Source organism: Haliaeetus albicilla, chromosome 12 (assembly GCF_947461875.1).
Source record: "Haliaeetus albicilla chromosome 12, bHalAlb1.1, whole genome shotgun sequence".
Lineage (NCBI taxonomy): Eukaryota > Metazoa > Chordata > Aves > Accipitriformes > Accipitridae > Haliaeetus > Haliaeetus albicilla.
In genome coordinates, this window is record NC_091494.1 from 34,534,484 (window position 1) to 34,550,765 (window position 16,282).

Here is a 16,282-nt window from a genome sequence, read left to right on the forward strand (position 1 = left end):
CCCCAGCAATGCTTTGCACCAGCCACCAGATAATCCCATGTTTCACCCCTTGCCTGTCAAGACACATCAGAAGCAGCTCACAAATTCACCAGGAAATGCAAAAGAGGACAAACACCTGCACTTCGTTCAACTACAAGAGAAAAATTAGCCTCTGGTAGGACACAGCAGCAGAATTCACAGGTCTTTAAGGTCTATGGTGTGCAAAAGATAAGCTAGATAAGCTAGCCCTGGAAAACCAGGGCTGAGCTCAGCAGCTTCAATCTCAAACCTCACAGGGGCATTGGATGGTGCCTAGCCAAGCCGTGGAGCAAGCTGCAGATTCCCAAAGCTCCTTGGCTTCGCTCCAGATTAGCACCGGTTACCCCGAACCCCTGCCATTCAATGCTTGGCATCTGCCACTCTCCCCACCGGAGCCCCCCACCATGGAGAGGTGCCCAGCACAACACAGTCACGCTCCTGACCTGTTTTCACCCCCATCCCTCCACCACCAATTTTTTGGACCAGGGACTTACTTTTCCTTCTCGTTTGCCTGATCCCCAGCATTTCAGTCCCAATCCTGACCACGGCCTCCGGGCACTGCTGCATTGCAATCAATATAGATGCTAATAATGAACAGCTCTCAGATAACTACCAGCTGAAGTGCACACACGCAGACCTTCCAGTGATCCCTTGCCAATGATCAATACATGTAGAAAAATCAGCTCAGAAATTTGAAGAGACAAAAAACAAACCAGGAGAGAGGTTATTCCGTGCTGAATAATTTATGGGCACCAGCCTTTGCTGCATGAAGGCCGTGCTGGGCAGGAACAGCTACAGCTCCGAGCCAGGAAAGGAGCACAGGGTGCTAAAGAAAAATAAACAAGAAGTGGACTCAATATTTCACATTGCTGAAGCAAAATATCCTCAAACCCACCCTAACACCAGTGCCTGCCCTGCTGCAAGCTCAGCAAGAGACACCTGGGACGGGAAAGGACAAATTTAGCACCGGTCTACAGCAGAGCAAAGCTTGCTGCTTCAGGAGGTTGCACGGGGACAGGAGGGAAAAGAAATCAGAGTATTTGGGCTCACCCTCCCATGGTGACATGGTTTTAGCTTTGCTTCATCCCCGCACCCCAGCTCCAGCCCCTCACACATCCCCCAGCTCTCTGCATACCAACCCTTGCCCAAAGCTGCGGCTACAGGTAAAGTCCCCTCCAGGCTTTAATGAAGAACCCAAGATTAACTATTAGCACAACTCAGGATTAATTACACGTGTTCTGCTAAGCCTCCTGCTCACTCGTGCTCAGGTGAAGGCTTATCTCAGCACTCCTTAAAGCCACCGCTAGTGCCGTACCCCGATAGTAGGGATGTCGCTGAGAGATCTGCAAGCATGGAGCAGGATTGCTGACACCGCTTGGTCCTCCCCTCGGGGGGGGACCTCTGCTCCCCCTCTGACACCCGTGCTAACCCATCTCTTGATGGGCTGCAGGAGGGTCCCAGTGAACACCGGGCTCGGTCTGCAAAGGGACAGAGGGGACCAGGCTACAGCCCCAGGTCCTGCCTCCGTTCACCCCAGCCCCATCAACGTGGAGGTGAACACACGACGTGAGTGTCCAGCATTTAAAATGTCATCAAAGCCAGGCACAAGACACACACTCAGGGAGGTGGGGACGGTTTCTATCGCTGGGACAGAGAAGTGCAAGATGTGCAGCCCCAGCCCAGCTCGCTCACTCCCCGTCGCAGCTACGAAGGGGAAGAGATGGAGCTGCCGCTCCCAGGCGTCCCAGGGGACACGTCCAAATCCACGTCAAAGAGGAGGTCTCATCACTGCCAACCAATATCGAAGCTCCTGTGCTTCCCAGAAAGGCGAAATACTACAGGCAGCAACGCAGCTCTCTCCAGAGTCACTCGCAGAAGGAAACAAATGCTGCAAAACCTCCCGTAAGACTCAGCCAGCTCCTTCCCCTCATTAAATGACCACCGTGAGGCTCTTCATTAAAAAACACAAACAAGAACCACACAACAACAACACAACCCTCCCAACCATTAACTTCTTTCGTCCTTGAATACATGGATATTATTTAGCATGTCAATTTAGCTCAGCACGGCACGCGGAGATCGCCGTGATGCATGCCCACCTCTTTGAGAAGCTGTTGCCTTTTGCATTAGGACCAGGATTATTTTTTTGAGTTAATTAGTTGGGAGCTAATTCCGTTCATTAATTCTGAATGCCGCAGGGGCTGGGTTGGGTTTTTTTGTTGTTCTTTTTCAGGATTGTTGGGTTTTTTCACTCCCTTTTCAGCATGGCTCATTATGCAGCCGATGCTGGCTTAGCATCACCCAAAACCTGCCCAGTCCCCAAGGCAGCTTCAGGCTTTTCTTGATTTATAACCCATCTAATTTGCATTTTCCCTGGCACTTGCCCTCCACTCAAGATGTCTCATAGGAGGCGAGAAAACCTTGCGAGGTTACAGGAGGCAGCAGCGACAGCCCGGTAATAACAGAACTGCAGCGGCAGAGAGGAACGCAGCACACGGTTATCTTTTCCCTCTCACTTCTTCCATCTAATAGTGGTCCCTCTGGGAGGCAGGGTGCTGTCTAGAGACACTTGTAGGGTGGCCCGGCGTAGCTGTTTGCACACTCTCACCCTGCATCGCCCCATAATCCCACAGCAGAAAAACCCCATCCCTCTGCGGGAAGTGCCCCACCAGCAGCAAATTCCCCTGCAGGTCCCCAAGCCACCACCAGCACCTCCTGAGGAGGGACTCCTTGGTGGCTGCCACCCCCCTGCAAAGGATGCAGGTTATTTTTGGCAGCCACCCCAGCTGCCTGCCTTGTGGCAGAGCAGGAAGGGAGGGAGGGAGGGAAGGAAGGAAGGAAGAGAGCACAGTCGCTGCTCAAACAACGCTGGCGAAGCCATGGGGATTGAGTGCAGGCATGCACGCTGGGAAGAGCCAGCGACCTGCAGGACACCTGCACCCTGCAGCCACATGGCCACCAGCCCTGCAGAGAGCATCCCCGGGGAATGGGGGGGTAAAAGGAAGCCTTTCCCATACCCAGCTCTAGGCAGGCATTGGGGGACACAGGTGATGCTGTGTGCTGGCAGCAGGGGATTAAAGCTGCTCAGATCCAGGACCAAAGGGCAGATCCCTGCCCCAGATATCTCCACATCAGCCCCATACAAAGTCTTACTTTGTACCAGTCCTTCCCACTTTCCTGGAATGCAAAAGGGATGGGATTGATCCTAGCCGTGATGCTGGTGGTCTGCACCCACCGAACGCTTGCACCAGCACAGCACCAGCGTTGCCCAAGATGCACGTGGTGGAAAAGCCAGCCCTGAGCCTTTGCAGACTTCGTGCTTTCATGCAAGACCTCAATGCAACCACACATGCAGGGGGCAGACCCTCTTGGGGGGCCCGCACACCCATAGCACCGCAGCACCCACCTCTGCAGCTCCTTCAGGGAGACTGTGACCCTCAGGCTGTGTCCCAGGAGGAAGAGGGCAGCCAGGATGTCAGCCCACTGCACCATCTCGCCCAGCGGGCCCCCCTTCAGCACCCGCGGACTGAAAACGTCCCCCGACTCCTCCGTCAGGAAGCCGATATGGATCAAGATCTGGAGAGACAAGGAGAGGGGTCAGTGGTGGGATGGCTGGTGCTGGGAGAAAGGGACAATTTGAGTTTTCCAGCCCAAAATGACTTATGGTCCCTGATACCCTCCAGCTCCTTTTGCACGCTGTAATTACTCAGGGAAATCAGTCGAGTGTAAAGACAAGTGATCTATGTCCAATTAGCAAAGACCCAATAGTCAGAGTTTACCAGCTCCCGTCGACAGACGCTCTGTATCTTGGGACCAGGTTCACGTTCCCGATATATACTGCGGTCCAGCTCACGGACCTAAGCCGAATCTGCCGGCACACAGGCTCCAAAGGGCAGGGCACCGCAAAAACACGAACGGGAGGGCCAGCAACCTCGGCACCTCAGCAGAAGAGACGTGCCAGACTCCCTGCCTGCTGCTGATGGCTCTCTGCCAGCTGGACACTGCCTCCAACCCACCAGGACCCAAAATTCAGGCCATTGTTCAGCAACACCAGTCCTGCGATATCCCAAATGCATGCGGAGTCCTGCCTGTGGACCACAGACCGACCCTGTAGACCCATGTGCTTCCATAAATGAATTTTCCTCCCAGCTTGCTCAATCCCAGCTGTCTCCACTCCCCATGTTCCCAAAGGCTCAGCTTTTCCGTTTTCCCACCATGACACCCCTACCCCCGCCCCCATCCAATTTGCTCATACGTGTTTCTGGTCCCTTTGCCGGCCCTTCAGCTTCTGCTCAAGGCGCCGAGCCGCCCGCAGCCACTGCTGGGCCAAATGCCGGATCCTCTTCTTCATGAAGCTGAGGGACTCCTTGCCTGTGCCGATCAGCTCCAGGAGGTGAGCCAGGTCGCTCTGGAAAGCTGCCTAGGAAAGGAGCACGCTCTGCATTTTGAGTGTAGGGAAAGCAGCCACGAGAGGAGCCCCTGGGCTGCCGCGGGGGCTGGCGGAGGTTTGCCCATCGCAGCTGAGGTGCTGTGGGTCCTTCCTGCATGGACAGCTTCCCCTGGTGCCGTCAGACCTGACACCAGAGCTCCTCCACTTAATGCACCAAATCCCAGGGTCCCTGCTGCACCCAGAACATCTCGTGACATCCTGGGTTCCTCACTACAGGAGACACATGGACCTGTTGGAGGAGGTCCAGAGGAGGCCACGAAAATGATCAGGGGAACACCCCTCCTATGAGGAAAAGCTGAAGGAGTTGGGGTTGTTCAGCCTGGAGAAGAGAAGGCTCCGGGGAGACCTTCTTGCGGCCTGTCAGTACTTAAAGGGGGCTTACAAGAAAGATGGGGACAGACTTTTTAGTAGGGTCTGTAGCAATAGGACAAGGGGTAATGGTTTAACACTAAAAGAGGGTAGATTCAGACTAGATATAAGCAAGAAATCTGTTATACTGAGGGCGGTGAGACACTGTCACAGGTTGCCCAGAGAGGTGGTACATGCTGCATCCCTGGAAACATTCAAGGCCAGGTTGGACGGGGCTCTGAGCAACCTGATCTAACTGAAGATGTCCCTGCCCATAGCAGGGGGGTTGGACTAGATGATCTTTAAAGGTCCCTTCCAACCCAAACCATTCTATGAAAACCCACATGAGGCATCATGGCCCTGCTGACACTGCTGGCTCTGGGAACGTTTATTTCCAGCAGCCTTGAAGCCACTGTGTCTCCCCAAGCCCCCCGGGACCGGCAGGACTCAGGCTGCCCCCACCTTACCTGCACCCGAGGCAGCGATGGGGGAGAAGGCAAAGCCGCCGTCCGGTTTCGCCACGGCAGGGGAGGGCAGAACCACTCGACTTCGCTGAGGTAGATGAGGAATGAGCACTCGGTGCCGTCCACGCCAAAAAACGCATAGCAAGGGTCGGAGGTCCACCTGGCCCTCATCCACTGCAAGGGGGCAAAGAAACAAGCGGGGCTCGTCCTCTGGCCAGGAGAGGACCCAGCAGCCCTGCAAGCTGCCCCTGCTATGGGCAACCTCTATTCTCCATCACCTTGCTCTAGCACAGCTTCCCCTGGTGCCACCAGACCCGACACCAGAGCTCCTCCACTTAATGCACCAAATCCCAGGGGCCCCGCTGCACCCAGAGCATCTCGTGACATCCCGGATTCCTCACTACAGGAGACACATGGACCCCAGGGGCACAGCCATTAATCCCTAGGAAGTGATACGCCACAGGGTTTTCTTCTCATTAGGTTTGCTGGGGAGTGAGCCGAGCTGCTGATCTCACCGCCCCGGGTGCAGCAGGGCAAGGAGACAGATCCACCGGTGGTCCCCGAGGATGATTTCACATGAAGGAGAATAACCAGTGACCACAGCAGCGATTTATCATCCCCCACAACGGCTCTTGCCAGCCTCTCCCTAATTCAACTACAAAAACAAATCTACTCAGGAGACAGGTCGCTGCGCCCAATATGTAAATGCAGCAATCACCCGGACAGAAGATCGAATTACAGACTTCCATAATTAAATTACATTACGAATTTACTCAAATCATGGAAGGAAAGGATGCCTAGTACCAGGGGAAGAGGAAAATACAATCCCCCGGTATAATTTTAATATACTTTTCAACATCTTTTCAGGGAGACTGGGCCCTGCAGAAGCCTGAGCTTGAAGCAGGAGGCTGGGAAGGGGAGGGAAGAGGGAGATGCTTTCAATTAGTTCATTTAAATATGCTCCCTGACAAAGCAATCATGCTCCAGGCCAAATGCCAGGCTGCAATCAGGTGTAAAGAGCAGTTTGGGTCAAGCAGGACATCCTACTTGAGATGGAGGTCCTGGCCACCTCAACCAGATGCTCTTCTGTGCAATGCTGAGATTATTCCCCAGACACTAGCTAACACTCCAGATATTTAAAGACGATGTGACAGTGCTTTCTCCTCACTGCGCTTCTGTCATTAAACAGAAACTACAAGCAGGGAGGGCTGCAGGCAGAGGTGGTCTCACAGAGCTAATTCTGCTGCTGCCTGCACACCTCTAGGCACCATGGCTTCAGTGTTCCATACGACTGAAACTGAAGGTATATGCCCTATTATTGGGGGAAAACAGTTACATTCGTATAGCAAAGGTTCCCAGAGGAGGTCAGACACCTCCCTTGTGTTTTCTCCTCGGAACACAGCTGTGCTTTGCTTTCCACATCTTTGGCTCGGTTCCATCTTCTGCAACGGGCCATACCTTTCCCATTTTAAAGCAAACGGTTTCATTCTGGAAAGCACCCCCCTCCCCACTTCCCTTCCCAGTTTAACCCTTGGGGTCATTGCTTTGTGCCCTTCCCAGCAGCTTCCACCCAGGTTGAGACCTTCTCCCAGACAGAGAACCCCAACTCACCTCCACCTTCCCAGCGCAGTCAGGGTACTTGGGGTCCCTGGGCACCTCGCACTGGTCCCTCCTGCCTTCCACCACTGCAGAAAGACAATTTTGGCATGGGGAGAGCCAGGACATGCTGGCGGAACAGCTAGAAATGCTGGGAGGGGAAGGGATGGGATGCGGCTGCCAGCCCCCAAGCATGTTCATTAGCACCGCAGCTGGGCCAGCAGGCAGCCCCATCCCACTTGATGGAGCAGGACACCGAGATGTGAAGCATCTTCCCCAAGGTCAGGGCGGAAACAGAGGAAACCCTCCAGCCCTGCTTTAATGCCAAGAGCACGTTCCCCTTTCCTAAATCTCAGCACGTCTCTTCATAGCACCTCCCTGCTGCTCTCAGCCTGGTCCAGACCCCAGGTCCCACCTATCTATGCTCCTGTTAATTAGCCATAAGCAGGCTGCAGTACCTAAGGAAGCACTTGACAGTCTTTACGCTGTAAACTTGCAATAAAAATTGTCCTGCTGAGCTGTCGAGAGAAGACTCAGCCCCCAGGGTCAGCCCTGGAATAAGGCACAGAAGTGGCTAAAAAAGTAATAGGATCTTTTCTTCCTCTGTCATTGGATTAATAAAAGACACCACCCCTCCTATAAGCTCTCCTTTGCCTATAACCGAAAAAGCATGAGGTGGAAGAGGTGATGGAAGCATCTTCTACTTGATGATGCCAGCCCAGATGCCAGGAACCATGCAGCCATGTGGAGAAACATCTGGAGAGCCCAGCTGCCCTCCCAGCACTGACGGAGTGGGATGGGAACGTCTCTCCTGGCACTGGATCCCAGCCCCTGGGCTTTGGATCCAAACCACCACATTTTTCTATCCAGGTGTTTGTGCTGGCACTGCTCCTCATCTTTAATTCTGCATTTAATTCTGCGGCATTTATTTCTGACAGCAATTCAATTTGTCACCATTCCTCCCCCTTGCAGGCATGAGTTTTCCCAGGTCTTGCTCCTCTGCAGATTCATATCCCCGCTCTCGAGTCTTCCTGGGCTAAGTGAGACAACAGTTTTAGGAGAACATTACTGCTGTCAGAGACCACAGAGGGTGGTTCCCTATGCAGCCTCCTTTTCCAGCCTTCCTGACTGTAATAGCAAGGTGAGAATCCTGGAAACTTCCGAGAAGGCTCAGACCACACTCAGGACCTCCTCTCCCTCCAAGAGACGGTGTGACCACGTGCTGCATCTGCACAGATTTGGACACAAACTGCCCTAGGAGGTCTGCTGAAGAGCTTCAGGTGCCCTACTTAGTCCTGCAGACAGAAGTGAGTTGGGTAACCTCAGATCAGCATCCATTCCCCTGCATTTTCACCAAATTTTTCGTGGTAGGCTTGGCTGGATCTCCCTATTGCAACCGTATAACACACAGGAGGTCTGGAGCATGGGGACCCCCAGGGACACTCACCTTTCCCGTTCAGGAGGCTGTTCCGGAGAATCTGATCTACTTTTATTGCGATGTCCGAGACGTTTTGAGCTATAGCTTGGATCCTTTCCATCAACCCAGCTGCTGGCTGGAACCTGGGGAAAAAAAACAAATAGACCCTGAAAACTTGATGTCTCCCAGTGGTGACACCCAGGGGTGCTTATAGCAAATTTGCCATCCTTGGAAGCTGCCAGCAGGTTGAACTTAGCTCCAGGATGCAACATGGGAATGCCTAGCCCAGTGTGTACCAGGCAAAGAGGTCATAGCTTTCCAAGAGGTTTGATTAAAAACCTATGTAAATCAGTATTCTGCCATTTTTTGCAGTTCGCTGATAAACACGGATACATCTGTGCATTTTACAGGGGAAACATTAAATAGGCTGGAAAAAATTGGTTTTCTTATTTCAGATGTGCTATGTTTGAAAACCCTCTGCTGTGATTATTGGCCTTGCGGTGCATGTAAGAAGCTGTGCTGCGAAAAAAGGGAGAAAAAAAAACCAAAAATACAGAGAAAGGAAGGCAAAACCAGAGGAGGGCTGAGGAAGCCTGTGGGCCTGCAGCAGACTGCAGACAGATGCAAAACACGCAGGACACGTGGATGCCCTCAGCCAGCCCATCCACCAAAGATTTAGGCAAGCAAATTTCCAGGTCCCCCGGCGAGGAGCAGCAGCGAGGGCTGTGTGGGGACAGGGTGCCGGCGCGAATGTCTGCAGCACTGCGTGAGCCGGGGTTGAGCTGGGTATTGCAGCCCCAGCGAAGCCTGCAGGCACCTTCCCATCAAGGCTTGAGATCAGATTCCAGCAGTTTGAATAGCTGCATATTCCATCTATCGAATTAAACCTTGCAATCAATACCATCCTGGGTAAACAGCACCATTAAACTCATCTACATAACACATTGCGTAGACAGAGCGACAGAGCACTGTAAAGAGGCCGGGTGTCAATTAAAACCTGGTGTAATATATAAAAGGGCAAGAGAACTCAATCCATCAGCAGCAGTGCCCTGCCAGGCTTGACAAGGAGCAAGCTCTCCACCTCCAGCTCCTCGCCTGCCACTTCCACCGCAAACAACAACCACGTCTCGACGAGCGCGGTTATCACAGTAAATAATTTCCCCTTCTGCAGCACCTGGGTCATAAGTTTTTCCTCCTACGGCTGCTGAGATCATTATAATACAAGGAAATGTCATAAGCAGTGAGCAAATCCAAAAGGGCTACCTTGAGTACTCTTGGCACAAAAAATATGTGCTGATGTCAGGTCCTTCCTGGTGAAGTTTTATGTTTGTTCTCCAGATCAGTGAACCCGAAGGCTGGGATTTAAAGTACCTCTGTCCTCAAGGCTAAAAAAATCCTAGTTTTATGAACCGATACTGCTTCAGTTGTTGATTTAAAGTCCATTCGCTAGCAGCGAACAGCCCACATTTTTCCTTCTGGCATGGTTTATGACCATCAATATTCAGCCCATATACCTCCACTGGGAGCCACATATCTTAGGCTTTTAAGAAATAATAATTAAATGCAGAGGACACCATTGCCCCCAAGTAACTTCCAACCTTTGCAGAGAATAAACCCCAGGTACCCTGCCAGCTACTGTAACTGCTGCAGCAGCGAGGTTGCTCATGAGGCCCTGGTAAAATATGGGCACAAAAATGACCTGTGATAAGTTCTGCTTGTCAGCATGGTTCCGAGGAGATAAAATGCTCCCTGTCTGAGGCCTGCACAGCTCAGCCAGCCCTGAAAGCTCACAAACCCCCCATTTCTGCAACCCTTTTTCCACTGGCAAGCAGCCATCAGACCACGGAGGTGATGCATAGGCACTCAGTAAACAGGGAACAGCCAGCATGGGCAGTTTAGGAGCAAATGTCACAAGGATGCAGTGAATTCAGAGCCAGCGAGCCCAACCTCCTGCTCCAGCAACAGGAGAAGGATGTTGGCTTGATGGAGAAGTTCCTCAGGTTTCTCCGTCACTCATGACAAGGAGAGAGGATGAGCACAGCCGTGGAAGCCCTGCTCCTATGCTTCAGAGCACCTACATTAGCCCATGATCCAATTTCTGCCTCCTCCCAGAAGCTATCCCAACTCTCACTTGGGTCAGAACCCGCTCCCAAACACCCAAGTAATTAGGCGAATCTCAAAAGTCAACAGCAACCTGGGTGCCCTTTCCTCCTCTGATGACTTCCAGACCTCAGCTCAGCCAGGCCTGAGCACTGGGCACCCACGAACACGTTCAAACAAAAATCAGGATCGTTATCCTAAATAAATGGCTTTCTTCCAGCCTAAGTCATGCTGGACCTCCGGCCTCAGCAGCAGTTTCCACCGGGTGGTGGATCTGGCCCACCACCTATGTCAGCTTGCCCAGTTCTCATAAGCTAAAGCTGCTCCGAAAAACCAAAGATTTCAACTCAGAGCCCTTTGATGTAAAACGTTATGTCTGATCATCACACTCAGACAGGACTTCCAGTTCTTGCAAACAAGACAGCTATCTCGCATGGGCTCCGTGAGGCTCTCCCCAAAACGCAGAGGGTTACTGCAAAGTGACACAAAAAATGCCTGTCATGGTTCTTGGCCTATATTAAGAAGATGGACAAAATGGTAGAAAACGTCCCTCCAAAATAAGGAGCCAGGCTCAAACCTCCCACCACTTGCATGCTCATCACCCAAACTCGTCATATCAAACTCCAAATCCCCATGATTTTGAGTGAGGGATTTCATGCTTGGGGCAAAGAGCCACGCTCCCACGTTGGGAGCACTGATGGGCCTCGGTGTTAACACTAACACAGGCAGCACTGTCAGCCGCCTCGGTGATTTTATCTGCTGGGCAACAAGGCTATCACTTGAGCAGCAAATTTCATTTAACCTATTAAAGAGATGACGAGAAGGTTAAGCATAAGTTACATCACCTATCATTACAGTGATTTGTCACCTGGGCAGAGGACAAGAAAATAAGACACTTGAAGCAAAACCTCAAATGCAAAAAGGTTTTCTGTAGCTCGTCAGAATTTGATGCCTTATTCTTAGTAACTGGAGACAGTGGGAAGGACAAGGTAGGTGGCTTTTTCTGCTCAGTGACAGCTAAGCAGAAGGGGAATATCCCACCACGTGTCTCCATCCGAGCTGGGATGCCAGCACAGCTTCCATCAGCCCAGCGGAAAGAACTCACTTCCAGCACCACCACTGCACAGGGAGCAGCGACGGGCTTTTTTTTTTTTCCTTGTTGCTTTTTAAATTTTTCTATAGCGACAATATAAATGCCACCAAAATGCGCTGGGGCTGTGCCAGCTATTGAAACTATAGTAAATTACTATGGGTTTTCTAGAACAAATTTTTCCCTGGGACCTTAAAACCGTTTACTACAGCAAATACAGTACTTTTACTTCTAACCATCAATATTGATTTCATCTTTATTATTTTCAGATTTATATTTCCCCATGTTGATTAAGATTCAGATCACACTGTGCCTTATAATGCATTGTATACAGTATTCATCTCGTTTCAAAAACTGCTATTAAGATGTATCTTTCCCCACTGGCAGATCATTTGCCATATAATATAGCCGGAGGTTGAGTTTTCCTTTACTTTTTTATGCATTAATTTGGTTCCCTTCACTTTGTCTCTTGTCCCCATCCCCGCAGCAGCAGCTCAGATTCAGCCTGTTTATCCCTTTACAAGGCACTGTATTTTTATTGCCTTTTATAAAAGTGGCATTATGAAAAGATGAATCTCTTTCTATTTGTGTGTTGTCTTCATAATACAAGGCCTAAACATATTTGCTTGCTCATCCGATATTTCTTGCTATTAACTGGTGAAAGCAGTGACTTTGGGAAGACCGATACAGATGGAGAAAAGCAGATGTTTTGAAGATAATACATCAACAAATGCAACGTTCACACAGAGCAGTTTACCAAAGGATTTCAACTTGCTCATTACAATGTCTGCACTGCCATTTGCCTCTTTAAAGACTTTTTTTTTTTTTTTTTCTTCTTCCTCCAAAGACCCAAGGCAGAGCCAAAAGCAGCTGGAAAGGGTGCCCAGGGCTGGTGCTGGGCTCTCACTGCTTCCCTGCTCCAGGGACACAAATCACCCCCTGACATCCAGCCCCACGACAGCCTTGCTCTCCAGGACAGGGACCTGAAATCCCGGAGGTGGCACTGATGGATAACCCTTCCCAGCAATGGGAAAAGGGCCTTTCCCACCCTCCTGGCTCCTTCTGCAGCTTTTGAGGTGCTGCCCATTAGAATAGCTGGGGTATCTCCTGGACAAACAAACCACTTGGGCATCTCCAGCAGGTCACCCTGTGGGCTCCAGCTCCTCTCCCCATCCATCCATCCTGGTGGGATGAGCTCAGAGTCACCCAACAGCTGGTGGGGGATGAGCTGAGGGGTCCCCAAGGAAATGCGGAAAAGCCCTCATCCAAGTGCTGGGTAACTAAAAAAGGTGATTTAAATCTCCAAGAAGATGAAGCAATTAAGAGCTTTGCTCCTCTGGCCTAAGAGAATCCAAGTAAACCTCATCGATGCTGGAGGCAAAACTTTTTTCAGGGATCCATGCCCTTGTGTGCATCTCTGCATCCTCTCCAAGGTGGCTTGCACCCAAAAGGCCGGGACCTAGGGCTGCCTGCGGGGGAAAAAGCAAGAACACAAACAGGGACACAAGGGGATTACCAGGCAGCTGATGCTCTCCCTAAAATTTGGGTCACAGTCCCCTGACACTGACGGTCCCAAGGCTGGCGTGTACCAGGAGAGGCAGCAGTGGCTGGGCAAGTGCCCGGCTCATGAGGCTCAGCTGTGCGTTTTGTGTTTGTTTGACTTGTAATCCTGGGTTTAATCCTCATAACTCTGGTGCTGGAGCTGTTACCCTAAGCTTGGATAAATCACCTTGGCTTGGTTTGAGCTGGTGGCCCATGCGGTGGGGGGCCAAGCATGCAGGGTGCTGTGGTGGGGAGCGCGGGGAGGGTCCCGTGCCCTGCTCCACTCGGGAAAGGCTCAGACCCCAGGGAGCAGAGCAAAAGCCCAAAGCCCTGGTTGCTATTAGCTTGGCAGGAATTGATAGCAAGATTAAAGGCGGCGGGGAGGGGGGAAGTGCTGGGGATGAGGCACAGGACTCGTCGCTTTGCTATCCCCAGCACGGGCTCTGCCAGGTCGTTCAGCTCCTCGGTGCCTTTCCTAACATCAAACAAGGACAGGGATGCTGCACCCAGCTTTGCAACCTCCCCGAGAGCCACCTACAAGAGGGCCCATGCCACTGATAAGTGGGTTTATTCTTCACAGGCAGCTCCAGCCAGTCAACTGGATAAAAACTTAAAAAGAAATAAAAATATTACAAAAAAAAAAAAATCACAGAACAGCATATGCTTCCAATACAATTTCTGGTATCTCTGTATACTGCAATCTTTTCCATTACACCTCAGGGTTGAGACAAACAGCTCAGTCTCCCCTCCATGAACACCTGAATAAAGACCTGAGTTTGCTCTGGCCATGTTTGTGCTCATTGGGAATTCACCCTGGACAAATATTCCAGAGAATGTGTTTCGGGATGGGAACATTCCTTGGAAACTCATCCAAGCAAGTAGTGGATGATGCATGGGCAGAGCCCTGCCTGAACTCCTCAACACCAAGTTACGCAATAAATTGCCTAATAAATACCGGAGTATTTAACTCACTGAAATACTTCCATTTATTTTAATTTTAGTTTACTGTGGGTGATGCTTCTCGCACAAATGCATTTAGAGGACCAGACCCTGAGCTAACCCAAAGCCCACGGCTACAAAGCCCAGCGGAGGACACTGCCATTTGAGCAAGCTGGCAATAAATTTCATGAAAAAATATGATGAAAACCAACTTTCCAATCAAAGACAGTAACTTGCCAACATAGGGAGAACTTGCCAGCAAAGTATAACCAAGATCATTAATTAAACTATTTTATGAATGCTATGAAGTGCTCCGAGATCCTTCCCAAACAGAACACAAAGCTGAAGCCACAAGCCCAAACCTTCGCTTTCCTTCTGGCTCCCAGAGCAGAACCGAGCTGAGCCATATGACTGGGCAGCAGCAGATTTTATTTATGTGAACATGAGGGATCACAGACAGGAGGGTTATGGGATCATCACTTTGATGTATGTTAATCGTCACTTGATTGGGGTATAAATCAGATATATTTCTCTACGTGCTTGAGTAGCCTGATGCAGGCTGCAAGAAACTGCCTTTGGTGAGCTGTGAAGACATTGCCAGCCTCGACTAAGAGGGACCTGCCTAAAAGTTAGACCAAAAATACGCAGTTTTGATCATGAACCCTGGGGCAGGGGATCCGCTGGGTGAGATGCTCTCCTGAGCCCATGCTTTTCTACAGCCCTCAGCCCCACATTTTCTTTGCCAGCTATGGCACACTCCGCTTCATTTTGGAAGGGTTATTTTGGTAGCCTATGTTTCCACCATCAGCACTACAGCCTCCCTGGATGCCCACCTCCATCGTGCCCATGCCCCCCAGCTGCGAAGCCCCTGAGCCCATCCCTTTGGAGGGGGCTTGCTTGCCCCCAGCTGCTCCGAAACCAGGGACATCTGACGGAGGGTTAACAGGATCTGATTTTCCTCAAAGGGCAAATCAGACACACAGCCTGGGAAAAGGCACACTGGTGCCATGCTCCTCTGCACCCCCCCAGCACTGCCCCAAAACCCTGGGCTCTGCTCGCCCCCGGGGACCGGGTGCTGAGGGCTTTCCCTGCGCAAGCCACCCGAGGCAACACAAACAACCACGGCACAAACCCCCCAGCAACGGCACTTCGCCTCCACGCGTTAACGAATCAAGAAGCCTTTGCAAAGCCCTGCGATAAAGCCCCCCCGTATCAATGCTTTGGGATGGAAAGGCATAAAATAAACAGAAAGCAAAGCCTATTGCAGAATTAGGTTCAGCAAATTGAGCTGGAGGTGCTGGGGGAGGTACAAGCCTGGGAGCAGGAGGGGAGGGTGTGAGTGACCTGGGCACATGTGGGCACCTGTACCCCCACCGCGTTGGCGATGCCCATCGCCCTCCGGCTGTGGGTCTCTCCCAACGAGCCCAGAGCCCCTCGGAGCAAGGGGGGGCACATGGATGGACCCTGCTCCCCTGGCCACCCTGCTAGTGGTGCACAGCCACCTCTCCGCTCTGCCTTAGCGGGAACAGCAATTTATTTCAGCTGCCCAGGCATGAATTTCCCCATGGCATCCCCTCCCCTGCCCCTGATGGGGACCCCACACTGAGGGGTCCTCAGCGACCCCCTGCGCTGTGCCCATCCCCTCCAAGCTAACACCGACAGCATCCAGGACTGGGCTGGAGACATCCTCAGGAGCTGGCGAGAAACAACTCACTGCCTCTGCCAGGATGAAATGGGTTGAGGAACCTGTGAGGAAGGAGAGTGCCAGGGAGGAAGGCTCCCACAGCGCTGGCTGCTGGGCTCTCCTGCCCAGCTGCACCCCTGATGCTGCTCCTGCAGCCAAGCTCTGCTCGCCAAAACAACTACCAGGCAAAGCTGGGCTGGATCGCAGGATGGGTCTAACCTTCCCTGTGGGCTGCTTCAGGGCTCTCCCAGCTCCAGACAGCTTTCACACCACGTAGCACCAGCCTCACCTTGCAGATGCCCTCGCTGAGCCCCGCAACATGCCGAGGAGACAGGGAAAGGTGCATGGAGGGGTCAAAGACCGCTCCGGGCTCACCTGGATAGCAGGAGACTGTGGCATCTGGCAGCGATTTCTCTAAAGCCAGCTAATCAGTGGTGACAATTCAGGAATTAATAGAGCCAGGCTGGCAGGATGCAGGAACATCACCCATTTAGTGTCATATTGTGAGACTTTTAATTACTGGGAGAATATGGAGTCATGTAATGATTACAAGAACAAATACTTAAAGTGTGTGGAAATTAACTGAGCCTTGGCAGTAATTAAGCTTGAAGATTAATCAGTCGTTAGCAAATAA

The 16,282-nt window shown here is 51.6% G+C and overlaps 1 protein-coding gene across 3 annotated transcripts in view; it reads right to left on the reverse strand.

Annotated features, from left to right (window-relative positions):
• Positions 1-16,282, reverse strand: part of MGAT5B (alpha-1,6-mannosylglycoprotein 6-beta-N-acetylglucosaminyltransferase B) — a 71,198-nt gene that overhangs the window by 24,088 nt on the left and 30,828 nt on the right. For all 3 annotated transcript variants that reach the window (XM_069798971.1, XM_069798970.1, XM_069798969.1), the window contains exons 4-8: positions 8,324-8,436; positions 6,892-6,965; positions 5,284-5,454; positions 4,274-4,438; positions 3,425-3,594 (exon numbers count right to left, since the gene is read on the reverse strand). In XM_069798971.1, coding sequence (XP_069655072.1) covers positions 3,425-3,594; positions 4,274-4,438; positions 5,284-5,454; positions 6,892-6,965; positions 8,324-8,436 — 693 coding nt within the window. The remainder of the gene's footprint in view (positions 1-3,424; positions 3,595-4,273; positions 4,439-5,283; positions 5,455-6,891; positions 6,966-8,323; positions 8,437-16,282) is intronic.